General features: G+C 42.9%; 1 protein-coding gene across 2 annotated transcripts in view; it reads left to right on the top strand.

Moving 5' to 3' along the window:
- The window catches only part of ap3b1a (adaptor related protein complex 3 subunit beta 1a), an 84,806-nt gene extending 74,419 nt beyond the window's left edge, over positions 1–10,387 (top strand). The window contains exons 26-27 of one of the 2 annotated variants that reach the window (XM_035521494.1): positions 3,595–3,733; positions 9,670–10,387. In XM_035521494.1, coding sequence (XP_035377387.1) covers positions 3,595–3,733; positions 9,670–9,820 — 290 coding nt within the window. In that variant the 3' untranslated portion in view covers positions 9,821–10,387. The remainder of the gene's footprint in view (positions 1–3,594; positions 3,734–9,669) is intronic. The other variant, XM_027019316.2, reaches the window with a different exon arrangement.
- The last annotated feature ends 9,992 nt before the right edge of the window (positions 10,388–20,379 follow it).

Raw genomic sequence — 20,379 nt, forward strand, 5'->3', positions numbered from 1 at the left:
TAATTTTTAGTAGTGCTTTAAGTCGACTTTCCCAGCGATACTTTAATGACAAAAAGTCTAAAGACGTAAAAGTACCTTTTAAGAGTGTTTGCATTTTTGTTTTAACTGAGCATATTTCATGTTTGTGTTTTATAATCTATTTACTATTTTTCAAATAATTAGTAATGTTCGTAAACCTCAAACCTAGATGTTCACCCAGAGGGTCCTTTTGGTTGTCGCGGCAGAGACAGCCATGTGGTTGTGTGTTTTTCAGCCAAATGTCATGTTACTTCATTTACGCTTGCTCTTTGTTAATAGTGCTTGATAGCACTTATTTATACCTATTACACCTATTAATACACATTTCCATGGACATAGTAGATTAAAATACTATGAATGTGGGCATGTAGCAGTAGAAAGGGAAAAAAACATCTAAATTAGGTGTCATTCACTAATTTTAGTCAAAACAAAAGTGAAAGTAAAATGACATTTCCATCAATAAACTGGTCAGTTTTAGTTGATCGTTTGCAGATTTTTGGATTCTTCCTTATTTCTGGCCTCGGTACCTGGAACGCACGCTGCAAGGCCTTTACTGCTTTCTCGTTCTGTTTTTATTGCATTGCTGATGTTCTTTTAATTCCCTCACGTTTACACCAGCCTCCAGTACCAAAAAAGAGAATAGTCGCACAGCAGTCTTAAATCGCACACACTTTCAAGATCTCATGCACATACATGCTTGCCACAGTGGGGGGTGTGAGGTTCCCCTGTGCACTGCATGCTTCGATGAGTGTTTTACATTGACTCTTGACACACCTGACCATTCGTGCAGAACTAAGAGCTCACATGCGCAAATGCGCTCGCACACCAAGCGCATTGTACCAAGGCTCTTTTGAGGTTCCAGTGCATACGTTATTTGTAATTGATGAGTGGGTGTAGAGGTAGTCACAGAAGTGGTATGCTCAGACTCAGCTAAATAAAATACTTTATATTTACATCTGATCTGTTTGTGTGACTCACGCAGAGATATATAAGACCCCTTTCAGCCCACCCAATCCTGCCTTACCTTTCTTTTAAGGAAGGGACGCTCTGACCCAACTATCGGCTGTCGGACAGCGTCAGGTCACTGGAGGGTATCGGTGACCTCCCATCGTTCGTACTCAGTGCTGTGATCCACACCGTCACCTCTAATTGGTCCTCGTCAGCGCCGTTTTGGCTGACTGTGTATGCTGAATCTGAGTCAATGGTTGCCCATGAGAGAAGAGTTTTCTGATTGGCTGTTCAGTCTAAATTCGACTCCAGACTAGGGTTTTTTGTTGCAATTTGTGGCTTGATCTATTGGGGCAGTGTGCTAGGCTAATGTTAGTATTTTCCTTCACGGAGCGTAGCTGTGTTGTGCTAACTATCTAGAGAACAGGTGGAACTTTTTTCATTATCGTGACGTTACCGTACGCAGCTTTACGGAAGGCAGGAGCTGAAGAGGTGGGAGTCACTCAGAATTCACTATACTCATTATAAGATGCCTGAACCTTCGGAAAGCAGCCTTTCCTCGTGAGGTGTTTTCGAGCGTGTCCTTCACCACCTGCTGTCTATCTGGTGTGCTCGAGTGTAAATACACACAGGCGACGCTGAGCTATCAGAAGGTGCTGTGCGCAGTCGGCGTTAGTTCTTTACTGTCAGTATGGGGTGCTGTGCAGACTTGCACATTTACATACACAAATACACACACTTTCTTGGATCCAAACACACACACACACTAAATCCAAGATTCCCTGCAGGTTGTACCCATGTGTGTCATGCAGGTACCAGGTGCTCCTTCAGGATACAGAAGTCTGTCCACCCCTCTGCCTGACCGAAATTAACAATACCAGCATTAAATACTCAACAAAAACAGGTTTACTGATTTGTAATATGCATTAAAAAAAAACAAAACAGCATGTTTAGATCTTGGGTTTGTCTGTGCGTTCGTGAGTGTTCTCTGAGAGATACGGAGACTACAGAAGCACTTGCCGCTGCACCAGCGTAAAGCTCTTGGAGCGTTTGTAAATGAACGCTGATTGAGTTTGCACTTCCTACCTTTTAACGAAACAACAGCGCTCACAAAAACACAACCAGAGCAAACCAAGGAAAGGTTAGTTTAGCTTAATAGGATGGTGTGACGTATGTGCATGCAAGCGTGCGCGCACGCACACACACGCAGATGTCTAGATTGTTAGGATGACTCTTTGCTTTGTGTGGTTCTAATAAAGCAGGCATTCTTAGAGAGAAGCACTATGTTTGATTTTTCATTTAAACTCAATGGATTCCTGTCCTGTTCCCTTGAAGTGCAGCTCCTCTATATATATACACACACACACACACACACACACACACACACACACACACACACACACACACACACAGAGAGAGAGACAGCGGTCTCTCCCTAATGGGTAGAAGAGTGAGCTCTGCTTGGGACCTCTATTTGCAAAAGAGGAAGTGAGACCCTTTTTATAGTAATTTTCTGTTAATTGGTTGCCGTGGTGAAGGCTTTTACCACGAGGGCTGTTACATTCATTTATTCTCTATTTTCTCCTCAATAGAGTCTAATGTGCTTGGTTTGGGCCTACAAATGAGCACTCGCAGAATGTGTGTGTGTGTCCGCATGCGCGTACGCTTTAGCCCCTTGTGTTGCTCCTGGTTGGTGGTATTGTTGAGTAAAAGCCTGGAGTGTCTGCTAGGCTTCTGGGGGATCCGCCAGCCCACTGTGCTGGAGAAACGCGCCATATTCATTCATACGCATTAAGGCCTGCACGCATGAGTGCATACATATACGCATACATTTTGGGTAGGGCTTAATGCTCTGTTAATGCCATTCCCAGCTACCCCCCACCACACACACACTGTACCCACGTTCTTTTTGTTCATCTTCAGAGGACAAATCAATGTTTCTCTTAGAAGAGAAGTGCGGAACTGTGAAGCTTGCCAAGTTAGTGTAAAGATGCCATGTGCACTACTGCTGTGCAAACATTAATGTGACCGCCACCGCCTTCCAGAAGAGGGAACGTTCCGGCGACGACATCAGTTCCCAGCATAATGGCATATATGAGTAATATTAAAAATGTACATCAATGCCTTGCACACCAGGAACAGTGATGAGCACTTTAGATTTTATCCCATTGTTCTATTCTCTTCATCTTTGGTGTTTACGTCCCACTGCTCGGCTCTATACGGTTTAACTAGTTCACTTCATAGCGGTGGAAATATATTAAAGCCTGTGTTAATGGCCTATAAACCTGCTGCTTTCCTCTTTACAGAAGCTCTCTGCATGTGAATTGCATGTTTCACAGAGATTAATTACTGTGCATATATATATTGCTGTAAGCTTGTATCTTAAAAAAAGTAGAACTCCTATGAAATGGATATAGAACTCTGTCCCCTGCAGTGTCTATAGGGTCTAGGCCAATCCTGTATAGGGTCCAGCTCTTGCTGTTCAGAATTCTGATGATTGTAGCTGTGTAGAGCTTCCCACACTCGTAACCTAAAAGGCCCCAAACCTCCTGACATTATTGCAGAATTCGCACACAACACGTTGGCTCGTAACTGAAAACGTAACCCCTTCCGTTTGGACTGACGCAGGAAAACTGCAGGGCATGAACGAGTCCTCAGCGACCATCGCCATGACGCCCGAGAGCATCACCAGCCAGCCACTCCACAGGAAGGTGGTCAACATGGCTAACGTGGGCGTGGTTCCGTCAGGACAGAACAACGTGCACAGGTACCAGATCAGCACTCGGGCCATCGGGACACCGCACTAATGCTTCCACTGGCCTCTCTTGCAGGGCTGCTGTGTGGGTGGGTGGGTCTGTATTTACAGAAATAAAGACTAGACTCTCTCCATGTCTCTCTCTCTCTTCTCTGTCTCTCTCTCTTCTCTGTCTCTCTCTCCCTCATACACAGATATTGATAAACACTCCTACATTCCAAAGCACAAACCGATGCACATGTGTACACACACATACGCGTGCACACACTCATGCCTATAGTGTTCCTCTCCTCTGCGTTGGATGGTATTGACGCTGTAATTTGATTATAAAATATGAGCGAATCTGAGGCAACCTTGAGAGGAGGGTGCGTCTCTGTCGCAAGGGCGCAGGCAACGCTCGCGGAGAAAGCGCAGATCAATCGACGTGCGCCGGGGAAGGCCGGCCTGCCCAAACGCCCATATTTCATATGGAATAAGCAATAGGACAAATGAGGGTGGGCGTCCATCAATCACTGCCCTCGTGCACCCGCCCCCCTGCAAACGCGTCTCTCAGAGTCAGGCGCACACTGATGACACGCTTCCCCTTACCAGAGTGTCTGTGCAGTGTGCAGAAGTGTGTGTGTGTGTGTGTGTGTGTGTGTGTGTGTGTGTGTGTGTGTGTGTGTGTGTGTGTGTGTGTGTGTGTGTGTAAAAGTGTGAAACTTGGAAGAATGTAGTTGACTGTTTAGTAGAATGTGCCTGTTGCAATATATGTGATTATATGTGTGATGACACAGAATGTCAGTCTGTTGACTGGGTTTAACATGGTGTCCATGTATAATGCTGTCAAATAGTAGAAGAGTTTATTAGTGTTGCATGTGCAGCATTTGTTAAATATCTCCTTTAATTACTAAAAGCTTTTAGTCAGTTTCTCCTTTGGAATGTCAGTTCCTTTTCCTGGATTATACACACATACCCCTACTCTTAGCTGGGGGTCCCTGAATGTGATGTGTCACTCTTCAGTGACTGACTGGGTTGGATTAGGTCCCAAAACATAACCGAGCAGCGTCTGGGTGCGGCTGTGCCAGCCAGGAGTCGGCAGGGCCGGGCTGCCTCTCCGAGCCCGTCGGCAGCTCCGATGCCTTCCAGATGCCGGTCCCTGAGGCGGGAGGGAGCGTGCGGGGCTGAGCGGCAGCCGGAGCCCTGCTGGAAGAAGAGAAACGCCTCAGCTTTTACGCCATCGCAGAAGACCTGCCTGCACTCGGCAGCAGAGTGTCCGAAGGTCCGGTGGTCGAGTAAAACGAAAATTTGCTCTGTTGGTTTAAAGACCAAACCTGTTCTGTCGGTATATGCGTCTGTGCAGCATTTTTGGGAACTGCTGACAAAGAGGCCTCCTAAGGCAGGGGTGTGTGTGGTTGTGCATGCACGTACTGGGAGGGGGCTATGCTTGTGTTTCACTGATGCGTGGCACCCTGAAAGTACTGTGTGTGTGTGTGTGTGTGTGTGTGTGTGTGTGTGTGTGTGTGTGTGTCTGTCTGTCTGTCTGATTAGTGTGCCTTTTGGTGTCTTCCTCAGTCAGTTAAGTTGGACAGATTTTCTGCATGTGTTCCTCTGTCCAACAGCAGGGGGCAGTGCTGTGTCTGTTAACTCAGGAGCTCAGATTGATGATGCAAATGGCAGTTTGTAATAACTCAGCTGGCAATGCAAAACTGCCCCCCCACACACACGCGCACACACACACACACACACACACACACACACAGAGTAATGAGAAGGTATGCTTTTTCCTAAAATATGTTATCCCCTGTCCATTTTAAGCGTATGTCTCCATCTTCAGTGTGTGTCCTGCTGGGGTTGGGGTGTAATCAGAAAAACTATCAGCATTTCATTGAATTACTACAGTAATCTGCATAACTGCTTATAAAAAACCTGACGGCCAGTGCTGGCACGTGGTTATGCCCATCACGTCAACCGGGGGGCTCCCAGGTGAATGCGTGGACCCTCACGAGAACAGCTTAACGTGTAGCAAAGTCAATCCCTGTGACTTGGCATTCATCACTGCCCCCAGCAACACAGCCCAGGGGCAGATCAGGCCCTCAGCCGGGGTATGTGTAAAGGAAGTGCCGGTGTTTAAAAAGTTCTACATGCACCCAGTCTGAAGGAAGATTTAGGTAGGATTGGTAATATTCTGCTTGGGGATGCTAATTTCTAGCCATATGGTACTGCCATGGTGCAGCAGAGACATCATTTCTCATTTCTGTGCTACAGACATGTCCTGGCCTTTGTGTTAATGTATCTTAAGGGTGGGGTGGGTGGGAGTATGTGTGTGGGGGTGTGTTAGTGAGGGTGGGTGGGTGTCTGTGTGTGTGTGGCGGTGTGTCAGTGGGGTGTGTGAGAATTTGTGTGTGAGGCTTGGGGTGTGTGAGGGAGTTAGAGAGACTGGTGTCCTTCATTTTGAGAGGCACAGAAGGACAGCTGGTCATCTGGTGAGATTAACCTCCATTACAACAGAGGACCTCGCGGTCTCTCTCTCACACACACATTTATATAATAATATTTAATTAAACCACTAATGCTTAGTGTGAAGATTTCCAAGGGTAAAATAAGGTTTAACAGCTCAGCACATAACAGTCGGGTGCCAAGGCGCTTTCACTCTTTATTAATTCGGGTGCACAGTATTACCTACATTACAAGCCATCCTGTTAGCTGCGTGACCTCTAGCTCTGCGCGCACAGGCTGGTTCAACACTCCCAAGTTACCCCATTAAATAGCTGTGTTTGTGATCCTCACTCAGCCCACCAGTGAAAAGAGTCAACCACAAGAACAATGACCTTTCAAAAGCATTGTTAAGCACAGAGGAAGCTATTAAAAGCACTGAAGTGTCCGTCTGTCTCAGTGGCCATAACCAAGAAACAGAAGAAGCGTCACGTGAACCGAGCAGCGTCTGGGTGCGGCTGTGCCAGCCAGGAGTCGGCAGGGCCGGGCTGCCGCTCCGAGCCCGTCGGCAGCTCCAATGCCTTCCAGATGCCGGCCCCTGAGGCGGGAGGGAGCATGCGGGGCTGAGCGGCAGCCGGAGCCCTGCTGGAAGAAGAGAAACGCCTCCGCTTACGCGCCATCGCAGAAGACCTGCCTGCACTCGGCAGCAGTGTGTCCAAAGGTCCGGCGGTCGAGTAAAGCGAAAATGTGCTCTGTTGGTTTAAAGGCCAAACCTGTTCATCTCTGTACGGTAGAGAAGCGAGTTCAGTCTGCTGAGACTATTGCAGAAGTTTTCTTCACCGGATCCTGAACGGTGAACGCCAGTGAGCGCGCCAGACCATTCCAAACTGCATCCCGACGCCAGTCTTCGGCAAACTTTAAATGCCTCGGAGCATTCAGGGTGAGGAACACATTTGTCAAAAATAAGGGGCCGGATTTTCAAAGGATCTGTGTGGACAGGAATGTCAGAAAACAGCATAGTGGCTTGAAAGGTATTTCCTCAAATACTGAATATGGGGATCTGAATGTTAATCCCTGGCCCCTAGACTACACAAGTTGATTCTGTGTTGCCCTGGGCAATCTCCAATTTGAGCATTAGGCTTGAAAGAAAATATTAAAATATGACTCTGCGCTACTATTTTACCATTCATTTATCAGGCTTCACTCTGAAAAGGTTAGCAGGCTGTTGGGGTGTGTGGTTTGTGTTTGTAGTAAAGATGTCCTTTTACATGCATTTATGTAACTTTCCCAAAAAGTAGCAAAAATATTAAGGCTAAGGTTATATTATTGTAGTCATTGTAAGACTCCAGTGTATAGTGGAGTGTGAGAGAGAGAGAGAGAGAGAGAGAGAGAGGGAGGACCCTGTCTGGTCTGGGTCTTGCTTTCCACAGTCTGCCATTAATGGTGTCAGAGAGTGCACAGTGGAGAATACCAATGACCCGGTTACTGTCTGCTCTGCTTCAGCATGGCGCAGCAACCTGGGATGGGGGGGGGGGGTGCACACGCATGCGTACATGCATGGTTGTGTTAAAAAGGTCTGTGTTTCCCTGTCAGTGGAGCTGGTAGTTGTAGAGGTCACAGCCAGTGCAGGAGTAGAGTCTTCAGTCTGGTGTTTTGGGTTTTTTTTGTTTTGTTTTTTAGCCTGAGGGCTGCATTGAGTAGGTATGTAACTAAAGGGGTTATTAATGACTCAATCCCATTAACAGAAACCACGGGAGGGCAGATCAAGACATCTCAACCTACCGAGAGCCACCAGCAGGATATCCTGTGTGTGTGTTAAGGGCTAATTTGAACTTCAGTTCAGCATGGTCATACTAAGACCTGAAGAATTCCTTTTTGATTCTTTTAATACTTAATTACTAAGTGACCAGTTTTACCTGGAAATAAAAAAAGCTTAAATTTGCCGTGGTCGAGCTCGGCAGTGTGGAGAATGAGTGGGCCATAGAAGGCTAAAGGGAAGGAAGTAGAGTTTTCACAGCAATTATCAAAGACAGTAGTGCTTTTGTGTGTGTATAAGAGACATGGGGTGTGTGTGCGTGTAAGAGACAAATGGTGCTAATATTTTAAAATTCAAGTACAAGCAAAGAGTTTCTGATGCACTTCTCCTCCTCCCCTGGTGACAGTTTAGGTGTGTGTTCACACTTTACTGTTCTCCATACTGTTGTACTGTAAGGAGCAAATTCTCTCCCAAGCATTGTAACTTGACCAGAATAGCATGGAAATTTTTGTTTTTAGTCGTCGTCGTCATATTTATCTGTTTTTTAGAACTAATATTTATTTGATCTTGTCCAACAAAGACAAGAAATATTGTTTTTTGCTGAGTTTTTATTGAGTTTTTGTTCAGTGTCATTGGAGGCAATATTAGACTTCACTACTGTTGTGTGCATGTGCACACTAATGTCAGCCAGTTAGCAGTTTGGTATAGCAGTCACGGCCCCTGTGTGTGTGTGTGTGTGTGTGTGTGTGTGTGTGTGTGTGTGTGTGAGACAGGGACAGGGAGGAGTAGAAGAGTGGCTCATTGTGGTTGTGAGTGGGAGGTGTGTGTGCTTGTCACTGCTAAACAGAGGCCTGTGTGTGTGTGTGCGCGTGCGTGCTAAACGGTTCATTGTTGCGGTATAAAGTGTGGAAATGGAGGCAGATGGCAACATTTCAGGCACGTGGGTCACTGTGTGGGGGTGAGGGTGTGTGTGTGTCAAATTAGAAACAGTGGATGGATGGGTGGAGACTCAGGAGGTCCTGGGTCATGCTTACTGGCACCAGTTTAACTCTTTCAGTAGATCCTGCGTGCGTGATGTTACCAAGGTTACGAGACACTAAAATTCTCTCACTGTCCTAAAAACAGGCATGTTAAACACACATACAGACTGTCTGTCTCAGGCTCTTACATGTGCACTGAATTCTGGAATAACATTTATTTTACTTTGCTGCCTTTCATACATCAACTCATTTTGCACAGTAGTTCTTTTTTCTGTCTCTGTGTACACACACACACACACACACACACACACACACCCTCCCTCCCTGAAGTGCTCTTTGACCTCTGTCTCTGTGCAGGGCAGGACTGCGTGAGTGTGTGTGTTCGTGTGTGTGTGTGAGATTGACAGCTAGGAGTCTCTAGGCCCCCTAATAGCTTTTTAATCAACTGGGATAATAGACTAGTCATGCCTGCTCTACACACACACACACACACACACACACACACACACACACACACACGGAGCTCCTGTGCTAACATATGGACATGCTGCATTTGTTGTTTTCTACTAAAGTGGAGCTTTTCCTGTACTTTTTTCTAACCCAACTCTCATGTCTGTTACACCTGCAGACAGGTTATGTGGAGGGTTGCAATCTGAGTGCTTTCCTCTTTAGCTGCTTTAGACACACGCATTGGTGTTGGACACTGCTTTAAGCTCCAGATGCTACCCTGTCATTTTAAAGTGTATTTTGATGTTCTCTCTCTGTGTATGTGTGTGTGTGTGTGTGTGTGTGTGTAGGTTTGCAGCCAAACTGGTGAGCTCAGGAGCCCTGGTGCTGGTGTGTGTGGTGCAGAAGGACTCTGGAGCTCAACTCACGGTCAACACGGAGAAGACCATCATTGGCTCCATGCTGCTCCGTGAGCTCCAGACAGTGCTGAGCGCCCCCTAGACGCCGTCCTCTGCCTGCATACTGAGCTCCTTGCACATCTCCCACTAGACACAATGCTCCCTCCAGACAGAATACCTATTTTACACAGTCCTCCTAAAGGAAGGACTCACACAGCATACACAGCACACATGCAGGCACATAGGGCCTGCACATAAATGCTGAAACACTACGCCCACCGGCGTATGAGAGAAATCTTCTTCAGTAAGATTCCCTTCAATAAGAACCATCGCCTACCTGCGGTGCAGTACCTCACACTGCCACTGGGGGTAGGGGAGAGCCATTTACTGTGGTGCTGATGAAGACGGAGGCCAGGGAAGCTAAACACACGTGTCCCACTGGTCCCAAGCTCCTTTAGGAATCTGTGTTTTCTGTGAGCCTGTTCTGAATTACAGTTATTCCATTCCTATACTAGCTTTGCTTTTTGTAAGTTCCAGCCAAGACTGTATGTGAAGTGCCTTGCTCAGCTGTATGTTTCAAAACACAAGTGCCCAAATGGAATCTCAGATGTGCATTCTTATAAACAGAATAAATGAAAAATGTTGGGGAGAAAAAAAAACATACATCTCACTGTGATTGGTTGGTTCATTGATTGCTTGGTTGGATTTTATTATTATTATTAATAATCATTTTCAAATTCATTTTCAAATTTGTAGTGGTCTGTTTGAGGGGGTCAGGTCCCCCAAATGGAGCGCACCTGATGTAAAACTGGTTGCAGGAGTAATTCTATTACGAATTTTACATCCTTGGACATTTTTATTATTTATTTATTTTAAATGGCATTGTGCCACATTAATCAAAGCCCACCACCACCCTCTGCTCTGTTTGGAGTGCATACAGATTATCACCACAGATCATTAAGAATGTGGCTGTCTGCAGGTCCTGAAGCTGGTAGTCATGTGCTGAGGGACCACACACCACCTTACTCTCAATAGACTAGTCACCCATCCACCCAAAACACAAGTCTCCATCATGGTCAGCCATGTCTGCCTCATTCAGCGCTTGTATAAATGTAGTTAAGTGGTTTATAGAATGCAGGGGTGGGAGTGCAATGCTGTTCTACTGGCCTTTGCTGGGTCTTATGACCCACATTCTTCTCGACTGCAGCCGTCATTCAATAAGCCAGTCACTCTGTGATCAAACAGGCTTCCTGTTGACATTTTTGAGAGCGAATGCGAGAGGCAGAAGGCGCTTCTCTTCATCATTACAACGGTAGGCTGGAACGGCGCCGCTGTGCCGTTAGGACATGGACGCACGCTGCCGGACCAACAGCTCCTTGCGGAATGTTCTGGGGTCGCCCCCTGTTTATCGGGAGACTGAACTGAGCTCCGGCCTTTTTCCTGTACGGTTGCAATAGTTAAAGGGCCTAACGAGAAGGAAAAGAACAGCACCAAGCTGTGGACCCCGAGCGCACACAAACGTGTCGAAGGGATGAGGTTCCAAGAGCATGTGCTGACGTCCCTTTCCCATCACCTTGACGTTTTGTCTAGTATGATCCGTTTAGCTGCTCTCTCAGAAAACAGCCTTGTCCTGTTATGATCAAAGCACGTGTGTATTTGTCTAATTCCAAACTACAAAAACTATTAGAATGTTGACTGGGTAATTATTTTTAAACCCTACCACTGCGTGGACTGACTCTGATCGTGTCTGTGTAAACATCAAGATGCCAATTAAGCCTCGCAACGCCGCAGGTGTTTTGATCGCGCTATTGTGACACTGTCGCCATGGCAACTGCATGTGCTAGCCGTCAGTGCTGTAAAGTCAGGCGGTTAATTAGGTTCGTTACTGGCCAAAGGTGGCTTGGCCATATCGTAAAGAAAATACTAATAGATAATCACCAAGATTGTGTGCGTACACACTAAAAATGTGTGTTAAATATAACTCAATGTAATTTCTGTAAACCAGTATTTCAGAACACACTAGGCCAAATTCATAAAACCTATGACCAAATACTGCAGCGCTAAAACTTTTCCTCTTTCACAAATGTGGCGTATTTGACCGTTTGCGTGATGAAGGGTGATAACAGATTGTCCTCCTATGACGTTGGCGTGTCATAATAGAACGTCACTACGCAACAATACCGCCTGAACCAAGTCGACAGTAAGGTGTGGTCACATGTACGTTATCAACTATATTCTGGACACCCCCATTTAGTTAATTGAAATATTTATTTAAATGGCACATTTTTTATTTGTTTGGAATTAACATGATGGCAAACGTTCCAAATACAGTTCAAGTGTTTGGAACCAAAGGTCCGTAAGTGACATTTTGGGTGAAAAACATTTCTACCAAGTTATATTCTTTGACATCTATCCAATAGATAAAAAGATGATACAGATATTAAACCAGTTTTTAATCATTATGATAACGTACGTTGATACGCCCAGACAGCACATAGTATGGCTGATGATTTTTTTATTTTTTTTTACGTAGGTTTTTTTTTTTTTTTTTTTTTTTCCTTTTTTTTTGGCGACGTCCTGTTAAATTTGTCAAATGCTGCGGAGGAATAAACTGTAAACAAATAAAGACTGAGGGCATGTATACGTTTGCTGCACTATTAAGTTTCACCACAGGCATTAAAATAATTAATTACCGAGTCGCACATTTTGCGTGGTTATCGTCAAGTTTTATCGGTCGGGCCCAAAGTATTGCAGAGTTGATTGGACCACCCACTGTCAGGCTAAGTAATGAGCCCAGTAAGATGGGATGTTCCACTCACCCGAAGGCCGCTTCAATACGTTTAGCAACAGGTAATGTATTAACCTTATTCTTGGGTTGCGGACATTAATGCTCTGAAAGGTTATTGGTGGTGTTATACGTATTTATATGCCAAATTGCATTCTTTATTGGAGTAATGTTTTATGTGTTGTAAGATCAACTTATTTAAAAATATAAAATAATTATATTTAAAATAAATTGTTTATATAATATTTAAGAATGAAATACATTTGGTAAATATAAAGAATAGAAAGTACAGCTATATAATTAATGAAACTAAATAGCAGAATACATAAAATTGGCAGGATAGTCGAGTAAGCATGTAGAAATTTTTAAATGATAAACAAAGTATATGAATATATACATTTTTTTTGTTGGTGATTTAAACTCTAATGATTCTGGGTACTTGGTTAATACAGTACCAATACAAACAAATGATCTGGACCATCTGCTGCATGCGATTTTGGAAAAGATGTTCCACAACCCTGCTTCTTTTTCAGTAGAAATAACACACACACAGTATTTCAATCTAAATTTGAATAGCAGCACAGCACATGATCAGCTCTGACCAATAGTTCTCAACAGACTATTTTAATTTATTAGTGAGAATGGTGAGTTTTCAGACCCTATAATAGTGCAGAATGGTGTCCCACAAGGTGCTGCTTTAGGCTCATTGTTATATAATTTTTATAGAACAGCCTCTTAGGCATGTCACTCACAAACTTAAAGTTGGTTTTCAGTTTTCACACATAGTTATCGATTTGGCTACATTCAGTAACTCGGTTCCCCACATTAATATGAACTCAGTGGATGACCAGAACTTTGCTTTTTCTAAACTGTGGTAAAACAGGAGTACTTATGTGAGGTTGTACATCTGCTCAGAATAAGACTGCCCAGACCTTGATGGTTTTTTTATGCAACCAAAAGTGACAAGAAACAGGACATTGTAGTTTTTAATTTGAACCCCATATTAGTAACATCTCTTCAAATTTGTTATTGTTTAAGAAACATAGCTAAAATAACAATGGTCTTAATGTTATGACACAGAAATAGTATTTTTCAACTTCTAGCCCATTGTAACCTTCAGATTTATTGTTAATGCAGAGGATAACTTAACCCATTGTTGTTGGAAAGTTTTTCTTATATAGCTCTTAAAGTGTTTCAGGGAATATTAGAAATGTCATCTTGGTGGGACAGTTTGCTAGAAATGAATGAGGTCTAGTCTCGGAATACACTGTTGTAACAATGGCGAATCATCATTAGAACATGTTTTTAGTCCATGCATATACTTTATTATGGGTCTGGGAAGCTGGGCCAATAGGGATATTTCAATCTAATTTAACTTAATTGTATTGGATGGTCTATACCTAGTTTAGTGACTCTATATCTCATTTTGTAGTCATGTACTTTAGTGTCATCAGATAAACCTTTGCATAATATTTAATATGTAATTTCATATGGGGATTTTGAAAACAAATTGCAAAGTGATTTCTAAATGTTATAAGGTTTTCATTATTTGTTCTGCAGTTAACATGATATTTGTACATAGATTACATTAAAAAGTATTCATTATAAATTGCACATTGCCAATATTAGAGCTAAAATAAATGCTTAATAAAATGTTGATATTATATAAGATGTACCATAGCACCGTGAACCTTCCTGAGTGTCTTGAAAACAACAGATTTCACAAAATGTCATGAGACCCCATATATGTATGTTTGGGACATATACAGCATATATACAGTAACTTAAAGTCAGTGTGGAATGACACCTCAAAGGAATCCATCTAAAAAGTGATTTTTACCAAACTGTAGACCTGTACCAACCTCCTTTGTTCCAGATCATATTTACATCTACATGCTCTCACTGGCTGCAAATCAATGAATGACTTCTTGGCAAAATTGTTTTTCTTTTCTTCTTTTTCCTCTTCTTTATTTTCTTTTTCTTCTTGTTTGATCTTTGAGTCATTCCTGTGGAGGAAGGTGGGTAGCACCTTGAGGGCAACATCACCTTCTGCCTTGTGGGAAAAGACACAGGATTTAAGGCAGAGGAAATATGAGCCCACATGAATATGATTTGAAACACTCCTTTGTTGTAAATATGTACCAGCCATAATAGTGACTGCATGTGATTCAGACAGGATGGTTTTTGTCTGTTTTCAAGTATTGTTTTGGAACAGACAGCACAGTCTGATGGTGAAGAATGATTCTCTGGGAAGGTTCCAGATAGTTCCTTGGAGTCTGGCATGCTATGTAGGAACCAGCACATCACATTGCTCTTTGAATATAGACATTGACTTTGACACAGTGAAATGTTCTTAATAGCACAATCATACATGCAGCGTTATGTTTATTATATGTTATTCTATAAGCAACAGCATTCTTGTTGTTTGGGTTATGAAGTTCGTGTTAAACGTTCACTGACTATAGCTGCTAATTAGTCTAGATGATTAGAACAGTAGAGTGTAAAATGAGTCCACCTGGAGTGTGGAATCGTCTGCGAAGATGAACCTGGTGGGTCGGTGAGATGATTCATACGGACTCTCACTCAGGCGGAAGGACCAGAGAGCGCGGTCACAAGCTAAAAATACTCTCAATGATAAGATGCTAATGTGCACGTTAGACTAATGAAATTCAACCTACAGTGAAGATTGGACGTAGGCTGTTAACTAAAACATGTCAATAAATGAATTAAGCCTAACGGTTCATAAGACGCATCGGATATGTATGCTAATGACAGGCACATCTGTTGTGCGTGTTTCGGTTTATTTTATTAAAATGTTTTCCATTTCATAATATATTTTAGCCAATATTCACTGCTTACATTGCCTGTTTATTGTCTCTCCCATTTTAAGCTGGTTTGTATGTATTTATTTGCTCCTTTCTTTTCTTCTCTGAACGCCACTGCACTAGTGCTCCATAAATCTGTCGGCGTGGCTTTCATGCGCTCTTTGGGACAGCGGCGGCGCGGCTTCTTAAGTGCAGCGCTGATCAGCTGAATTACATCCAACTCCTCTAATAACGCCGCGGCCGCCGTTGCCTTGAGCTGCACTGCTGGGGCTTTCTCGCCGATGAAATACACTAAGTACTCCGCGACAGCTGAAAGCCATAAAAGCGCTGCTCGAATAAAGGATAAATGTGTTGAGTCTGCCTGCAGGAGAAAACTGATTTTCCGATGTGAACTCAGAGAGACAGAAACTACGCCTACATATCGTGTTTTTTTCTGTTAAGTGTTCAAGTGTGTTGAAGCTTATAAAGTAGTTGTGGTTTCACAGTTGCGGACTGGTGACTGGATATTGCCAGTGTTCCCCAACAAAGTGAAATACAAGAATTAGCCCATATTACAACACAGGGATTGGCCGCTGATTAATAGGCCTATAGAAACGAAATTAAACAGTGCATTTCAGATTCAGTTATTTCTTGAGCAGATCCAACGAACTTATGCAGCTTTTGGAATTATAAGATACATTATCACATGGTGTTAGTACACGATTCTGCTGGAGTATGTATGAGTGGGAAAGGAGACACAGTAACAATGTGTTCTGCAGCAACAGAGTGTATAGTCTAATTTTTTTCTCCCCTCTCCATATCACTTTTTGGCGATTCAAAATGACCCTATATAAACTGCATTACCCAGGGGGCACTACGTGACGCTCACCTGTTCTCGTTCTCTACAAGTCTGGTACAACTAATAATAATAATATAAATAATATATTGTATTTATATAGTGCTTTTCAATGACCCAAAGAAGCTTACAATAGTCAGAACAAAACAAAAGACATTGATTGACAAATAAAACAACATGTCCAGTATACAGAATATTTACAGACAGCACATACAGGACATGGGGACGAGCTGATGAAAGAGGAGTTTAGGTTTGAGAAGTATTATAGGCAGGGGAAAGAGACATTTTACGGTTAGATTTGAATAGAGAAAGAGTGGCAGACTGTTGGACCAGAGGGGGAAGAGTTCCAGAGTCGAGGAGCACATCTAGAAAAGCACGATTACCATCGGCGTATAGGCTGGAGGAAGGAGCAGTAAGCAGGCCAGCTGAGGAAGATCTTATGGTGTGAGTAGGTGTGTAAAGAAGGAGAAGATCAAACAGGTATGAAGGAGCGAGGTTATTTAAGGCTATGTGAGTAGGAGGATTTTCAACTGAATACGTTATTTTAGAGTAAGCCATTGAAGATGTACCCATACAGCTAGTATAGGTGAGAATACTCAGACAATACAAGTAAACTAACCCTAATGCTAGTCTAAGTAATGTTAATGTTAAATAATGTTAAATAACGATGTTGATCTGGTTCCAAAAGGGCACAAAGAGAAATGAGTGAATCAGATAATGACATAACAGAGCTTCAACCAAAATCAGAACTAAACACAGGACGGTAACGTTAGGTTCAGCTCCAGCAGCAAGGAGCCTGGTGATATAGCATCAGCGCCAAAATCTGAAGCTACCGCAACTAACTACAACGATATCAATAACAGCAGTAAAGATGAATGGCCCACTGAATGGTCATAGGATCAAATGTTGTATTTTTGTGTGAACACACACACAACATATTTTGAATCACGTAAATATTACATTATTATTCTATGTTATTATATAAGATAAAATTAATAGTTTGGCAAATGGTTGTCATTTTGATTAAATAAATGTATGTTGTGAACGTCAGTGATATCTCCTAGTATATTTTATTCACTGTAGAAATTCATAATGTAATACCAGGCAACTGACACCCCTGAAAGCTGATATCGTCTAACGTGAATAAGGGGAGTACCTGCCCTCTTTTTTCCCAATTCAAGCACTGGTTTTACAGACAGGGTAAGAGATACTTAGTGGATCAGTTTTGAAAGATCTGCAACCTTCATCTGATATAGTAATACCTTACTGATAGAGGACACAGGGGAAACCAAACCCAAATCCACAGTAATAGAGGTTTTATTGTTGGTGAGTGTAACCCATTCACAAAAACTCTCTCTCGCTTTCTGTCTTTCTCTCTCTCTCTGTTCCTCCCTCTCTCCAGTCACAGCCTGCTATCAGCTATGTGGGCTAGTTTCTGCAGTAATTGACATGATTAGACATAAATGGAGGCTTCAAAGCTATTTTATGTCTCTTTTACTGTAATTAGATTTTTTTTTTTTTTTGGTGGTCCATAAGGGGAGAAGCTGAAATGATAGCATGTTCTCCTTCTGAAGTGTTCAATCAGCCTCTTATTACTGACCAAAGACAAATTCATTCTTTCTGATTTCCTCACTCTCTCTCTCTCTCTCTCTCTCTCTCTCTCTCTCTCTCTCTCTCTCTCTCTCTCTCTGTCTCTTTGACTCTTTTACTCTCTTGTATGTTTCTTGGCTGGTGAATGAATCACAGACGCACATGGACACGCGTCTCTCCGGCCTCTACAGCCCGAGCCCATTACACTGAGGAGGAAAGTGATTTTTCCACTGGCACTTCCCATCAAACTCTGATGGAAAAATGGCAGATTTGCCGGCAGTGCTTGATTTGACCTTCGTTAGTTGTTTATTCTGTTTCCAGTCACTTCTGTTTGCTGTTCCAGACCTCACCGCTGCGCCTCCTTGTGGTTGGGAACTATATGTTTTTGGCCAGACTGGCGCGGGCAGCTCCCTCACATGGGTATCCAGCTAAACCATGTCCTGCATTTTCACTGACGTGGCCTGTGAAATTATGGCTATTACGTCCAAGGCACAGTTTTGTTGGCTCTGTGTTCCAACCAGCACTGGGTTCATATGCTCATGTATAGTTGTTGAGAAGTCTCTGGAATGTTCTTTTAGGTTCTTTTTGGCTTACAGTTGTTTGTTTGTTTTTAACTTTCTGAAGCCTACACTACTGTGTTTATATTTGCTTAGCCAATATTGGGCTGGTGTGATCAAGCCTTTAATGGAATAACCCAGTTCACCACATACATCATACTCTAAGAATTTACAAATTTATTTTATTATCTTATATGGTTAAATGCTTGTTAGAATATTTAAAACCTTGGCCATGATAGGTTTAAAACACAAACAGTACAAAGCTATTCATATCAGACAATTACACTAAAGACTTAATTATTTTTACACACACACACACACACACACACTATTTTCCTTTTCTTTTTTTAAATCACATATTCATTAATAGCAAAGCAACGAAACCAAGGCCAGACACTTTGGGCCAGATACAAATGTATAATGCTACATTGGGTTCTCATTAAATCAGAGCAATTGATTGATAATGGCCTCTTAATGCTACAGAAATATAAAATCTCCTAAAGTTTAATTAATTCCCACTAACATACACATACACAAAATCCATGGGGTATTAGGCACCCCTACTCTCCTCTCTAAGTAGATATGTTTGGCGTGCATGTCTACTGTCGCTCCCTTGCATCTATAAGTAGAGTGTGTGTATGTGCTCTTCCCCTCTCACAGCTGTATACATTCTGCATGAAGGATTACCTGTCAGGACTTCATAAGAACACTACTAAACTGTGGTGGTTTTAAGGGAGACTGTATGTCGAGCGGGATCGAGGTTCATCGCCCCGGTTGAGAGTAACCGCCCCAGAACTGACTCTGAGCAAGGCAGCCATCCGTATCACACTTCCCAGTAGGGCTCTCAGACAGTGAGCCTGACTGTCACCATAAGGCATCGAAGCAGGGCTGTTACTTTGGTACTGTAGTCTGGAAATCTCCTGAACAGAGGCTAACTGCTCAACAGTAGTGGGTTCACCAGGTAGAAAACTGCCAGGCTGCTAACATGGTTGACGTTAGCACACAATAAGCACTGGATGACCAATACAGCAATGTTCATCATACATCGGTTACTCCGCCATGTCTTGGTACTGATCTAGGCCATATTTCTTGCCTATATACATCCTTATTGTAATGTGATCCACCATAGTTATAAATGTTTGAAATGTCATAAATTGATTGTAGTACAACATTGTCATGCAGCTTTATGGTGAATGTGCAGAGATGAGGTTCTGTGGTTGCATTTGCATGGCACAGCACAGTGGAAATGGCTGGCATAGTTTTCATTAGAGAAAAACAAGTCTGCTTTCACTGAGTGATAATTACTCACAGAATGAATGATTGCTAATTATTGCATTAAAACAGGAAACTATATAGGTAATAACCAAGCAGTTCTTTATTCTTTATTAATCTCTTTCATATGGGGGACATTAGACAAAATATGTGTAAATATTTAATATCATTGCATTAATGCATTATTTTTAAATTATCATTATAATTAATGCATTATCCAGGCCAAACATTCCTGTCTGACAGAAAACAGAGTGAATGTCAGTAATGCAGACTAGTCCAGACTAGCCCAGATACAAACATGGAGAACTGGAGCACTGCACAGTTTATTGTTCTGTCTGCTCTAACACTGCTGTATTATAGATCAGTATTTGAGCTGATTCAGGGGTGTTTTAGACAAAAACTCAACTGTAGAGTGGTGTGGGCAGATCACCCCACATATTTCAACTACATGGAAGGGAATTTCACTACATTGCAGAAAAAAATGAAATGCTTCTAGATATGTTATGGGTAAATTATTTTACCAGTTGTAACACAACAGATTGGGGGGGGGGGAGGTTGAATGCATCGATTAATAGAGAGAGAGAGAGAGAGAGAGAGAGAGAGAGAGAGAGAGAGAGATCCTGTGCCCTATGTCTCCCTGGTACTGCAGGTAGGACTATGGGTCTGGAGCTAGCAGCCGGGCTCTTAAAGATCACATTGCGCAGGGTTTCAGTTGTGTGGGGGGAAATTGCATGAGACACCTCTGTGATCAGAAATACACCATGCTGCAGCCTGAGCTGGTGTCAGGCCAAGGAGGGA

The sequence above is a fragment of the Electrophorus electricus genome, chromosome 22 (genome assembly GCF_013358815.1).
Source record: "Electrophorus electricus isolate fEleEle1 chromosome 22, fEleEle1.pri, whole genome shotgun sequence".
In the NCBI taxonomy this organism is placed as follows: Eukaryota; Metazoa; Chordata; class Actinopteri; order Gymnotiformes; family Gymnotidae; genus Electrophorus; species Electrophorus electricus.